The sequence below is a fragment of the Hyaena hyaena genome, unplaced genomic scaffold (assembly GCF_003009895.1).
Source record: "Hyaena hyaena isolate Hyena2069 unplaced genomic scaffold, ASM300989v1 scaffold_109, whole genome shotgun sequence".
Classification (NCBI taxonomy): Eukaryota; Metazoa; Chordata; class Mammalia; order Carnivora; family Hyaenidae; genus Hyaena; species Hyaena hyaena.
In genome coordinates, this window is record NW_024080740.1 from 2,575,187 (window position 1) to 2,588,380 (window position 13,194).

A 13,194-nucleotide genomic window follows, 5' to 3' on the forward strand; every position below is an offset into this window, starting at 1 on the left:
ATATGTATATGTGTATGTATATGTTTTTATATATATTGTTTACATATATATTTTACATATGTATTATATACACATATATTTTTTTAGTGTATGTTAATGTGTACTGAAACTCCAGGCTGTTATTCTACAAAATCTCTAGTAGGCCTCCTGAAGAATTTCCTTCAACAGTAAACTTGTGGAGAGCTGAAGAAATAAAAATACTAACTGGGCAGAAAAAAAAAAAAAAAAAATAGGAGAGCTATGTGTTCTTATCCCACAACAGCAATACTAATTATTAGTTGTAAGAAGACAAAGGACTTATTTATGGCTATGAGGAAAAAAAAAAAAAGCCACTTTTACATCGCAGAAGTCAAGGTGTCAGACAAAACAAAAGCAAAAACAACAACAAAAACCCAATAGTACCTTTTTCTTGTGATATTTTCTTCGTGGTGACTTGATGCTGGCAGGGAGATTCTTCCGTCTCATGGTCAGATTTTGAAGGAGAGGAGAAGGAAGCGTGTGCCCATGTCGAGGAGGGAGGCTCCCCTCCTGGGTGCAGCGGTCTTCCTTGAAATTCAGTTATGTGGTCAGATGAGAAGGGCACACTGCCAGCCGCTGGGGTGAGGGATGGAGCACCAGAATCTGATTCTGGAGAAGTTCTCAAACCCTTGGGCAGAAGTGATTTGGTAATGTGCATGTGGTTATAGAAACTGTTTGAAGGCTGTTGGTATAAGAGATTATAAAGGACGTTATGCCGCTGAGCATCAGCTCCAGGGAATACTTACTTTGAAATCAGACCAAACTGTTTTAGTATATCCCTTGAAAACCACTGTTTGTTTGTTGGTTTACAGATGAGACTGCATAGTTTACAACAATTCACCACATTATCATTGTGGCTAACACAGACACCTAAGACATACAGAGATCATTACTTGTACATTCATTATTTCCCACTAGGTAAAACCAACAGCTGAATATAAAAGCACCTTCACAAAATATGACAATATGGACAATGCCCTGGGGTTCGTTCATTGGATGAGTACAGACAGAGTTTGAATTACAACAATATAACAAGTTGAGTAGGGATTTGGGAGGCAAAGCAGTGAACTATTCCAGCTGTTTCCATCTAGGGCATAGAATCTGGTTGCAGAAAAAATCATTACCTTCAATACACTGTAGGAACAAGTGTACAGCTCAGGACTGCAAGGCAGAAATTGGTCAAAGGTGCTCACCTTTCGTTCCAGACTGTCTTCCCCATCTGTTGAACTGACACTATCATAGAGTCTTGTCCTAGAGGGCCTCTGGCGTCTGTTCTTCACAGAGAGCTGGGCTCGGGTTTTCAGTGCTTTTGAATCCAGGCGCTCTGTCTCGGGGACTGCCTCATTCAAGTCTAAGAAAAGAATATTGCAAAATAATCAGTGAGAAGAACTTTTGAAGAGGACTGACAAAGAGACCAGAGACGGTGATAACAAAATCTCAAGGTAATCAGTAATATCAGGCAAAAAAATAGGTGACAACCCTGCCGGCCTGATAAACCACAGGTAAGAAATAAATCAGGGAGATTTTGGAGAGATGTACAAAGCATAATGGAAGAAACCAACACCAAAGATGACCAAGGCAACCAAAAAAAATCTAACATCCTTTCTAAGGAGCATAACATTCCAGGTAAGTTCAACCAGAGAAGAGTTTTTCTCTTCCCAACTCTCACTACCTCTAATCTTGCTGCCTGGAGTCCAATTCAGGCACCATTCTTTTCTTTTTTTTAATTTTCTTTTTTAACGTTTATTTATTTTTGAAAGAGAGAGAGACAGAGCATGAGCCGGGAAGGGGCAGAGAGAGAGAGAGAGAGAGACAGAATCTGAAACAGGCTGTCATCACAGAGCCCTATGCGGGTCTAGAACCCACAAACCATGAGATCATGACCTGAGACAAAGTAGGACACTCAACCAACTGAGCCACCCAGGTGTCCCTCAAAGTCACCATTCTAACGGGGAGGAGGAAATGTCACCCATCCATTACTCTATGTAGGCATGGATGAGGAAAAACTCTTCTCTGGTTGAATGTTACTGCTCCTTAGAAATAATGTAGTTTGATTATCAGTCCTATTTTATCTTCTTCTTTTTCTTTACTTAAATAGTTTATTGTCACGGTGGTTTCCATATAACACCCAGTGCTCATCCCAACAAGTGCCCTCCTCCATGCCCATCACCCCCCTTCCCTCTCCCCCACCCCTATCAGCCCTCAGTTTGTTCTCAGCATTCAAGAGTCTCTTATGGTTTGCCTCCCTCCCTCTCCCCAACTATTTTTCCCCTTCTTTTCCCCCATGGTCCTCCGTTAAGTTCCTCCTAATCCACCTATACGTGCAAACATATGATATCTGTCCTTCTCTGCCTGACTTATTTCGCTCAGTATAACCCCCTCAAGGTCCATCCATGTTGCTACACATGGCCAGATCTCATTCTTTCTCATTGCCATGTAGTATTCCATTGTATAGATAAACCACATCTTCTTGATCCATTCATCCATTGATGGACACTTAGGCTCTTTCCATGTTTTGGCTATTGTTGAGAGTGCTGCTATGAACATTGGGGTACATGTGCCCCTCTGCATCAGCACTCCTGTATCCCTTGGGTAAATTCCTAGCAGTGCTATTGCTGGGTCATAGGGGAGTTCTATTATTAATTTTTTGAGGAACCTCCACACTGTTTTCCAGAGGGGCTGCACCAGTTTACATTTCCACCAACAGTGCAGGAGGGTGCCCGTTTCTCCACATCCTTGCCAGCATCTAGACTCTCCTGATGTGTTCATTTTAGCCACTCTGACCGGCGTGAGGTGGTATCTCAGTGTGGTTTTGATTTGTTATTTCCCTGATGATGAGGGATGCTGAGCATTGTTTCATGTGTCTATTGGCCATCTGGGTGTCCTCTTCGCAGAAGTGTCTGTTCACATCTTCTGCCCATTTCTTCACTGGATTATTTGTTTTTCGGGTGTGGAGTTTGGTGAGTTCCTTATAGATTTTGGATACTAGTCCTATTTTATCTTTTTAGAGTGGCAGTCATTAAATGAAGTGATTATGTTCACAGAATTAATAATTAAATGCTTCTGTATTTAAATTACTAACAATAAAGCAAATAACTGAGTTGCAGAAAATCTGTACTGGTATTAATGGAATAACACAGTTTCTTACAGTAGCATTACATGAGGCAATTCCTTTTCATAGTACTAACACGAAGGTGTGCTCTAAATATATTATAAGCCCAAAACAAGGAAGCATCTCAGGTTATACCTCTCTTACATACGGAATCTAGCATCTGACATATGGTTCTAACAAATAACATTAAACCTATTTTTCCTAGAAGATACATCCCCTGAATGACAATATTTATAGAAGGTTCTGAATTTTCATTTCCTGTATTTGAAAGAAAAGTGAATATTCAGAAAAGTCAGATTATTCAGGTATATATAAAGGACAGCTAAATATTTTCTAATTAGTAGTCTCTTTATTGTTTACATGTCAATGAAGAAAAAATAATCTCCTTGATCACTTTAATTTCTTCCTTTCAATAGAATCTAAACTTGCAGCTGCTGATTAAGAGTTCATTAGTTGTGATAATTGGGAGATAATCAACTTTACAAGCTCTTGTTTACATATAAAATGTGGAAACACCACCCAGATGAAAGCAATAATATAATTAGATATACTGGCATACAAGCATGTTTCACAGCTTATCTATCTCGTATTTGGACTGTACCTTCTCTGACACAAATCACAGTCACACACACCAGCTCATGTGTTCCTCACAATAGCAATATGTGACAGAGCAGCCAAGGGTGTTTGTTTTACCCTCTCCTGTAGTTCAGAGACCTTGAGTAACTTGCTCTCTTCTGCGTTGCTAGTCGATGAGCTGCCAAGATTTTTCTAGTTTTTGACTCCCAGGTTACTAGTCTGTGCCCTCCAAATTCAGTTAGTGTTGAACAAGTTACTAGTTAATGTTCAGTGTTTTCGGGTTATAAAACCACATAAAATGTGACTAATCTAGGACATTCATGTCTCCAATTGGCTACATATGAAATATTATTATTAATCTTCCATATATGTGTTAAAAAAGCATAAAAAGAAAAAACTATTTCTCAGATGATTTCTTATTTGGTTGGCTTAATAGTAGCTTTCATTACTTGATGACAAGACCCAAGGAGGAAGCTCATTCTACTTTTGTAAAATGGCTCCCTCTGCAATAGAATCCTGGCCTGGGAGCACCCAACATAGCACCCACCATCCAGGATTGCAACAGCTGGCCCATCAGGAGGTACCGAACAAAGTAAGTAAGGGAATGTGAGAATACTTATTAGCAGGGTTTAGAGTGTAGTGAATTTATTCTGGGGCTTGGGGGCTCCATTCCTATTCAGCAATTGGCCTAGTACCGGTATCAGACAACCCCCAAATAGCAAACTGGACTATCTGCTCTAATATCAGCTCGCACTGACTAGGTGCAAACTACTGGAGCACACATATGGAATTACATCTATTAAAGATGAAGTTAGCTGGAAAAACAGTGCCTTACATCCATTGTCCAAGTGGCCAACAAACACCTGCCTCCAATTAATTTTTGAGGACATGAAAACAAAGTTCTTGAGGTCACATTATAGCAGTGATTCATGAATTATAAATCAGCAATTTATATTCCATGCTGAGCACAAATTATTTGAAGTAAAGAACCAGAAAAAAATGGAATGGAGTGGAGAACTTTCACTTCACTGGCTTTTATGCCGGCAGAAAGCTGGAAGGAAAGCTTTCCTAAAGACACCACGAGTAACATCCCCCTTAAGAGTAATAGAGGAGGTGTGAAGAATAGAAGGAAAATGAGTACAGGACTTATGTGGCTGGGTAACTAGAAGCTATCTTTGGCTACCATGTCATATAAGAACCAGAATATTACAACTCAAAAGAAACTTATGGATTGTGGCCCAACCTTTTTTCCCAGAATTCAGAAACCCAGGGCTCAAAAACTATTAACTTGTTTAGTAACTACATCACACAGTTAATCTGTCCTCAGAAGCCTCTCCTCCTTCTGGAAAGTCACTCTCCAGTCTGAAAGTAAACTTCACACGTAATCTTTTGCCTTCATTGAATCTTTGTTTTAGTCTTACTTTATGTTCCAAACAAAAATACATGTCAAGGGCTAACTCTGCAAATTTCCAGAAGTACATAATATTGAGGAAAGAAAAGAAAAACCTGAGGGATTTTATTTGGCTTTATGTATACCCAAGTAACAAAATTCTTACATCAAAAAATTAGCTGTCATTTTCGTGGACAGCAGTGTGGCCAAAGAAATCCAACTGGCTCAACATTTCTAAGTTACATGCTCCTGAATGCAAGGGCTTAGGTGGCTGTATTCTCTCACTGTTTTTCACTCTCTACAGAGACCTTAATCAGTAACATAACACTGCTTTTATAATCCCAAGACGCTGGGTCCTTCCTCTACCTCTTGTCTCTATTCTATTCTGTCTATTGTCCATAAGAATCTTCTCTCTTTTTCTCTCTATTCTTTTTTTCAGACCCTCCAGTCTCTTAAAAAAAAAAAAGCGCCTATCTCTGACTCAAATTGCAGCTAGAAATACAAAAGAAGAGCAGACTCAAGTGGATTAATAAATACAGACAAATGCAGAAATGATATGAAGTAGTTAACGAGAGAGTGGTTTTGTGTGGGTGGGACTCCACCTCAATGTACCTGCATTTTAAGACAAGTTTCAATATTGCTTCAAATTGGATCCTTTAAAAGGATTTAATGGATTTGATTATGATTTTAGCAGCTGTTATGAAAAATGGTCTGTGAAATTAGAATGTTATATATCATATTACACAGCGACCGGTTCCCTACAGTAATGCTATGAGTCATTCAGTTTTTTCACTCGATTGACGTTATTTTTGACGTAAATGGAATGCTGCCCACAGATCAGATATAGATGGCAAGCGAAGGAGGGGAATGAAGCAGCCTGATGATGGGGTCTGCTCTGCACTCTTACGTGCATTCTTCTCCTCAAAAACAGTGCTACCTTCTACTATCACATGTACGCTATTGTCAGCTACAATGCTGAGCATCACAAAACATTTGGTGGCATTTTAAAACTTGAACAGTCTCTGCATATCACTCCCAGTCACTGCAAGGTTGTAAAAGACGGGCCTCCGGGGTTTTGGGTTGATCCATACTGCGTTCAGAGGTAGGTTTATGTGTTGCAGGTGCTGTGAAACAGTTACCATGAGAGTGATCTAGAGTTAGTCTTCTTTGAACAGAATCCAGAACTGTGGCTCTCTGGCACCGAATTGGGCATTTTCCCTAACCTCTCTGTCCCTCAGAATCCCAAAGTGCAAAACGGACATGATAAGAACATAACAATAATAATTGCGTTGTTATGAGGACAAAATGCATTAATAGATATGCCAGCGCTTGGAAGAGTGACTGCTATATAAGCACTCAATAAATGTATTTTACTGGCATGGAAAGGCTAGCAAGATATTCTTACATGACTAAAGCAAGTTGTAGAACGATATGTACATTCCTGGTAAGTACTTTAAACAGAGCGACATAAAATTACTTGCCAATGGTAAATATATACATATGGTTTAACAGGAGAAGAACTGTTAAAACTCACTTCATAGTGGGGCGCCTGAGTGGCTCAGTAGGTTGAGCGTCTGACTTCGGCTCAGGTCATGATCTCACAGTTCGTGAGTTCGAGTCTCACATAGGGTTCTGTGTTGACAGCTCAGACCTTGCTTTGGATTCTGTCTCTCCCTCTCTTTCTGCCCCTTCCCCTCCCTTAAATAAATAAACATTAACACACACACACACACACACACACACACACACACACACTTCATACTGATAATGGTGGTCACTTCCAAAGAAGTTGTTAGATTTGGAGAGCTTGGTCAATAGGTAATTTAGTTTTATTTGTAAATGTTAAAATGTTTTGTATCATATGTATTTTTTGCATTTATATATTGCTTATATATTTAAAATTAGTAAAAAAAAAACACATTCAGTTTTTAGAGACATCTTAATTCCATTCCAATGTTTTTAAGTTTATTTGTTCATTTTGAGAGAGGGCAAGAAACGCAAGTATGGTAGGGACAGAGAGAGGGAAGAAGAGAGAATCCCAAGCAGGCTCTCTGTTGTCAACACAGAGCCCGATATGGCGCTCAAACTCCTGAAAGGTGAGATCATGACCCGAGACAAATTCAAGAGTTGGACACTTAACCGACTGAGCCACTCAAGTGCCCCATCTTCATTCCATTCTAATCTGAGAGCTCAGATTTTTTTTCTTTTAGGACTCAGTATTCCCAGATGTTGTTATTAGCCCAGGAAACTTTGTCCGAAGGCTAGTCTTTCCTGACATCTATGGAGACTGTTTGCCTGCCTTGCTACTTTACTAGCCGCCAGATGCTTTAGCCTGACCAGGGCCCTGCGGCTTAGTGGCCAGTTGCTACTTTGTTTTAGCATTGCACAGGGAAGATGTATTGTATTGGATACGGTAATTAGAGACCAAGTTACAAGGCCGACTTCATCTCCTCTTATGACAGCACTTTACTTAAGAACTCACCCATGGCCAACTCTCACCCTGGACTCTATTAATTTATTTGCTTTCCTTATAGCTGCCTAAAAGCTGACAAACTTTATACCCCAAGTACTACTTATGAAATTTTAGGAAGCTGATTTCTTCCAGTTTCAGAACAAGTAGTAGAAGATTATTGCTGTTTCTTAATCTATTAAGTAGATCTAAATTTACTGTTGTACAAACTGTACATGTCACTTGCTGATGTTCAAAAAATATTAAAGAATTACTTTTTTTAATACAGGTCATCTGTATGACCTTTGGAACATAATTGGATTATCTGTTTTAGAGTAATGCTTCTCCAGTACAGTCTGATACCCAATTTACCTTCTGTAGCTTATAGTTAACTTGCCTCCCTGTTATCAAGAGGGCAGAGAAGTCCAAATTCTGTTGCCTCTGACTCTTTAGTAATGCCACTAGACCGCCCATAGAGATAGTGGCTATAATTCAGAAAAACAAAACCAAACCAAAAAACACCACCAACAACTATGTGAGATATTCTAAATCCCATCAAATATCATCTGCAACTCTTGTAAGAGTCATTGACTCTGAGAATATGAAAGGATCCAGAATTTACATTCAGATAACAGGGAAAGGCATTAAATATCTTAGGATTCCTTCACTGTCAAACACGTTTAGAATCTGATAGAAAGTCCTAAAATTCAAGGAATAGTAAAATTTAATCAAATGGGAAAACTGGTTGGGGAATGCAGATTTCTGGGAGTAGAACCATGGGGCCATGTATATAAAGTGGACCTAGAAGGTGGGACACGTAAATGTCTTCTTCTTGAAATTATAGCATCTTTGACATGGCAACAGCAAACAAACTTCTGTGTTCTCACAAGCTTGCCTGCAAAACTCTAATCAGTTTTCTCAGTCAAAAATCTCTGGATATACTTAGTAACCCCAAGCATGCTACATAGGCATCCCCTCCCCCAATTATATATCGTGATATAATAGTTTCCTTGATTATTATAAGAATTCAGATCTCATGCCTTTGGTAGAAAATAACCTCAATTACTTGAAATGACAGTTGTTGGCTTCCTTAATGGGAAAGAATCTTTCAACTATGGGAAGACTTAATTACATACAGCATTAGAAGGTTTAAGAAAACTCAAAGGTTACACTACTTGTAAGCATAACATAATAGATGCATGAGAATTTAAGTACTTACAAAGACTGTCAGTGACTAAGAATAGTTGTTAAAAAGGAAATCAAACATAACAAATTTATAAATGCAATTTAAATGTTTATAGGTGTTTAATTAGGTAAGTTGGTAAACAGGACTAAATATTATTCAAAGATCCCCAAGCAGTGATTTGCACACCAAATTTAAAAACTTAAAGAACTAGATTTTTGATAATGTCGCTTGAGTAAATCAAACATTATTTTAAAACCAAAATAAATACCAAAATGACTTTTTGGATGGTCATAAGGCCCTTACTGTCATCACAAAACTCACAGGCAATAGAGTTTTCCACGTACCTATGTTCTAATGCTGCTTAAGCTTCCTCATATGTGACATTTCCTGTAGGTTCTCAGACATAATTAGTGTACAGTATTGAGATAAAACAGTATTTCATGACCACTGGAATTCAGTCCTAACTTGTTATTAGTGTCCTACATTAACATAAAAGACCCTAAGGATTTTGTAACTACTGAAACAATATGGTTGGACATTGTTCAGAACCATACACGCAAGATAATCTTCTGGTCCTAATTCCAGAAATAGCTGTTCATTGTTCTGTTTTAATTTTAAAGAAGCTGTGACACCATGATTGAGCATGTCTCCCTCTTGGCTAGGAGGCAGTGTCAGGGAAATCTGTGGGCTGCCCTGAACCATTTACAGGAGCCCACCAGCATGCACTGCATACACAAACCACTCGTACAGCATCTTCTTTTGTATCCTCCCCTCCGGATTTCCCAGCCTGTTCTTTCACAGTCAATTCTGCCTCAGCACAACTGTACAGTATCTCCCAGTCTATGTAATTAGAATTTCACAGTGTACCAGAGCATTGCCTATAAAATGTAAGAAACACTTTGGGATACAGCTACCTTGCAAAGTTTTCCTTGAAAAGGTGCTATATCTCACATTTGAGTTAAAACTGTCATGGGGCGCCTGGGTGGCTCAGTTGGTAAAGCGCTCGACTTTGGCTCAGGTCATGATCTACGGCTCACGAGTTCGAGACCCACACTGGGCTGTGTGTTAACAGCTTAGGGCCTGGAGCCTGCTTCGGATCCTGTGTGTGTGTGTGTGTGTGTGTGTGTGTGTGTCTCCCCCTTCCCCTGCTAACTCTCTGTTTTCTCAAAAAAAACAACAAAAAAGGTCTTTACTTCCAGAAGATCATAATCTACCCTCAAGTTTGATTCTAAGCAAACAAAATTTAAAAGTCAAAATAAAATATAAAGCACCCTGTTTTTCCAAAATGGATAGAAAACTACTAAGCTGAAGCTCTTTCTGATAAAATAACTTGTTTTCTAGCAAAACAACTTCAGATATCTTCTAGTACAAATGCATACCTCAGTAGACTTAAGGGTCTGGTGACTTCTGTGAACTTATAGAGAGGCAGTGAGAAATAGGAACCAAGGAGAGTTGTCATTTTGCAACTGAATACCTCCTTCTGAATGCCTCGTTGATTTGGCAACAAAAGTCTTAATGACTTACACAAAGACAGATGCAAAACTTGCAAAAAACTAGACAGGCAATTTAGGTGCTTTGCTTTTTGATTAAGAGAACAGATTTTGGCTCTAATGATATGCCAGAAAACAATCAATAAGTATTGATTTCTCATTCATTTGGCTTGTTCATTAAAATTTTCCATAGTGATTTGCCGGGAATGTTCACTCTTTAATTAGTGCAATTCAATAATATTTCATGGTCAAAATTATTTATTGGGGATTAAAAGTTGCTGAAAACGATTTGTTCAGGAATAATGAAAATGATGAAAGTTTAGCAAGAAATTATATCTCTATGCATGATAAAAACAAGCTTGAATCCGCTCCAGAATTCTCTCCTGCTCCAATTTAGAGCTAAACAATGTGACAGCATGGAATAATTACCTCATTGCTCTGTATCTAATGCTCTTGTATAAGACACTCCTGATAATGTAGTGCAAGCATTCACTTTCCTTTTAATGACTTTCCATTTAATGAATTCTGGCTTTAATCACGCCTTTAACCTTATTTTAAAATTCTGGGTTCCAATGCTAGAAGTGAATGCTTAATGTACTCTTGGACTCCGTTAGGAAATAAATCAAATGTGGTGGTAGGAGTCTAGGCCGGATTCATATCCACAGGTATCTGAAAAGAGCCACTAACATTGAGGGTTCAGGGAAAGGCAAAAAAGGACAAACACATGATTACAGCCTCAGCATAAAAGGATTTCCTGGAGGAGTCCAGTGACCTTAGGAACCTCATTATTGTTGTAAATGTCTGCTTGGCGTTGGCTTTATTTCCCTTATTAAATCTTAAATTTTATAAGCCCCCCAAAATCTTTCACGGTTTTCCTCATTGTTGCCTTCCAATTATGCTACTTAAAAATTTCTACTTTAAAGTATTTTATTTGTACAAAAATTATACCATATATGTAAGTCATATAGAAAAAGAAGGAAAAAGACACCCATGTTTCCTACCATCAAGCCTAAAAAATAAAATTAGTATTTCGGAAGCCCTCTTTATGCCTCATTTCTAGTTATAGCCCGTTTTTTCTCCTGGTTATTTCACAAAAGTATTTCACTGACTGAGCCACCCAGGTGTCCCTGCTGTGCATTTCTGAACATGTCTTTTGGTACACATTACAAGAACTTTTGGAAGCATATATACGTGTCGAGGTAAACTTAGTGGGCCGTTGACTTTGCATATCTTCCATTTTACTGGATAATACCAAATTGTTTTAGCAAAATAGTTGTAGGAGTTTTCCTTCGTGCTATCACATATTACTGTGAAATTTTAGACTTGCAAATCATTTTATTTTTACTAATCAGAGTGAATGCTTACCAAAGTCTAGTTTTCCTTTTTGGTGAATTGGTTGCTTACATGTTTGTCCATTTTTCTTTTATGTTAGTTGTGTTTTCTTATGATTGTTGTGAGTTCTCAATATATTCTGGATAACAATCTTTTTTCTTAGTTAAATGGGCTACAAATATCTTCTCTCATTTTCTGGCATCTCTTTCCATGTTCTTTACAAAGATACTATAGTGTCTTTCCGTGATCAGGTTTTCGTCATACAACTGTGGTCAAATTAATAAACTTTCCTTATGATTTGGAATTTTTGTGTCTTAAAGCATATAAACATTCTCCTACATTTTCTTCAAAATGTTTAAAACACTGCCTTTCATATTTGAGGCTTTAATCCATTTTGGAATCTATTTCATGAATGATAGGAGGCTGGATCCAATTGTATTTTTTTCCATATGAATGGCTGATATTCCCAGAACTATTTATTAGTCCATCCTTTCCCCACTAATACGTAGCGTCAGTTCTGTATTAGTTGCAAATTGTCATGAATGGGTCAATCTGTTTCTGAACTCTACTCTATTGCACTGGTCTATTGTCAATTACTGAGACCACACCACTATCTTAATCACTTTTACTTTATAATGAATGTTGGCATCGGAGAGAACAAACTCCCTCACACTGTCCTTCCTCAAGTACATCCTGATTATTCTGGGCCAGATTGTTCTTCCATACGCATTTTAGAAACAACTCACTGGGGCGCCTGGGTGCCTCAGTCAGTTAAGCGTCCAGCTTCGGCTCAGGTTATGATCTTGCGGTTCGTGAATTGGAGCCTCACGTCAGGCTCTGGGCTGACAGCTCAGAGCCAGGAGCCTGCTTAAGATTCTGTGTCTCCCTCTGCCTCTCCCTCTGCCCCTCCTCTGCTCTCGCTCGCTCTCTCTCTCAAAAACGAATAAATGTTAAAAAAAATTTTAAAAAAAGAAACAACTTGCCAAGTTCTAAAAAAACAAAACAAAACCAAAACCAAAACCAAAGCCCTGTTCAAATTCTCAACAGAACTGAATGGAATGTATAGGTTAATTTGGCATTATGGCATGTTTACAATACTGAGGCTTCCTGCCACTTCTAATTTATATAGGTCTTCTTGAATGTCTTATCGTGGTTGAGCTTCTTTTGCTAAATTTATATTGGCTACCTTATGCTTTTTGTTGCTATTTTAAATGGCTTGTACAAAAATCACATTTTCTGTTTGTTATAATTAATTGATGTAAAATGATTCTTGGAGCCTTCCATCCTGCTAAACTTTTATTAATTCTAATAGTCTGTACCTTGAGTATTTTATGCAATTTTATTATCAGGGAATAATAATAATTATGCTTCTTTCTTTTCATTCCTTATATCTTTTACTTTTTTTGTACTTGCTAGGACAACACTGAACACAAGCGGTCATAGCAAAGTAAGTGGTGAAATGTTAACGGCATTCTTAATTTTAAAGGAAAATCTTGACTTTAACATTTCACCACTTAATCTGATGTTTGATAGGGACTTTTGTTAGCTTTACATGTCAAGTTAAGAAAGTTCTAGTTTGGGGCACCTGGGTGGCTCAGTCGGTTCAGCGTCCAACTTCAGCTCAGGTCATGATCTCGCAGT

General features: G+C 38.3%; 1 protein-coding gene across 9 annotated transcripts in view; it reads right to left on the bottom strand.

Annotated features, from left to right (window-relative positions):
- The window catches only part of PPP1R9A (protein phosphatase 1 regulatory subunit 9A), a 321,771-nt gene that overhangs the window by 37,236 nt on the left and 271,341 nt on the right, over positions 1-13,194 (bottom strand). For 6 of the 9 annotated variants that reach the window (XM_039236230.1, XM_039236233.1, XM_039236231.1 and 3 more), the window contains 2 exons: positions 1,212-1,369; positions 403-700 (listed from right to left, as the gene is read on the bottom strand). In XM_039236230.1, the coding sequence (XP_039092161.1) occupies positions 403-700; positions 1,212-1,369 (456 nt within the window). The remainder of the gene's footprint in view (positions 1-402; positions 701-1,211; positions 1,370-13,194) is intronic. The other 3 variants (XM_039236235.1, XM_039236237.1, XM_039236236.1) reach the window with 1 other exon arrangement.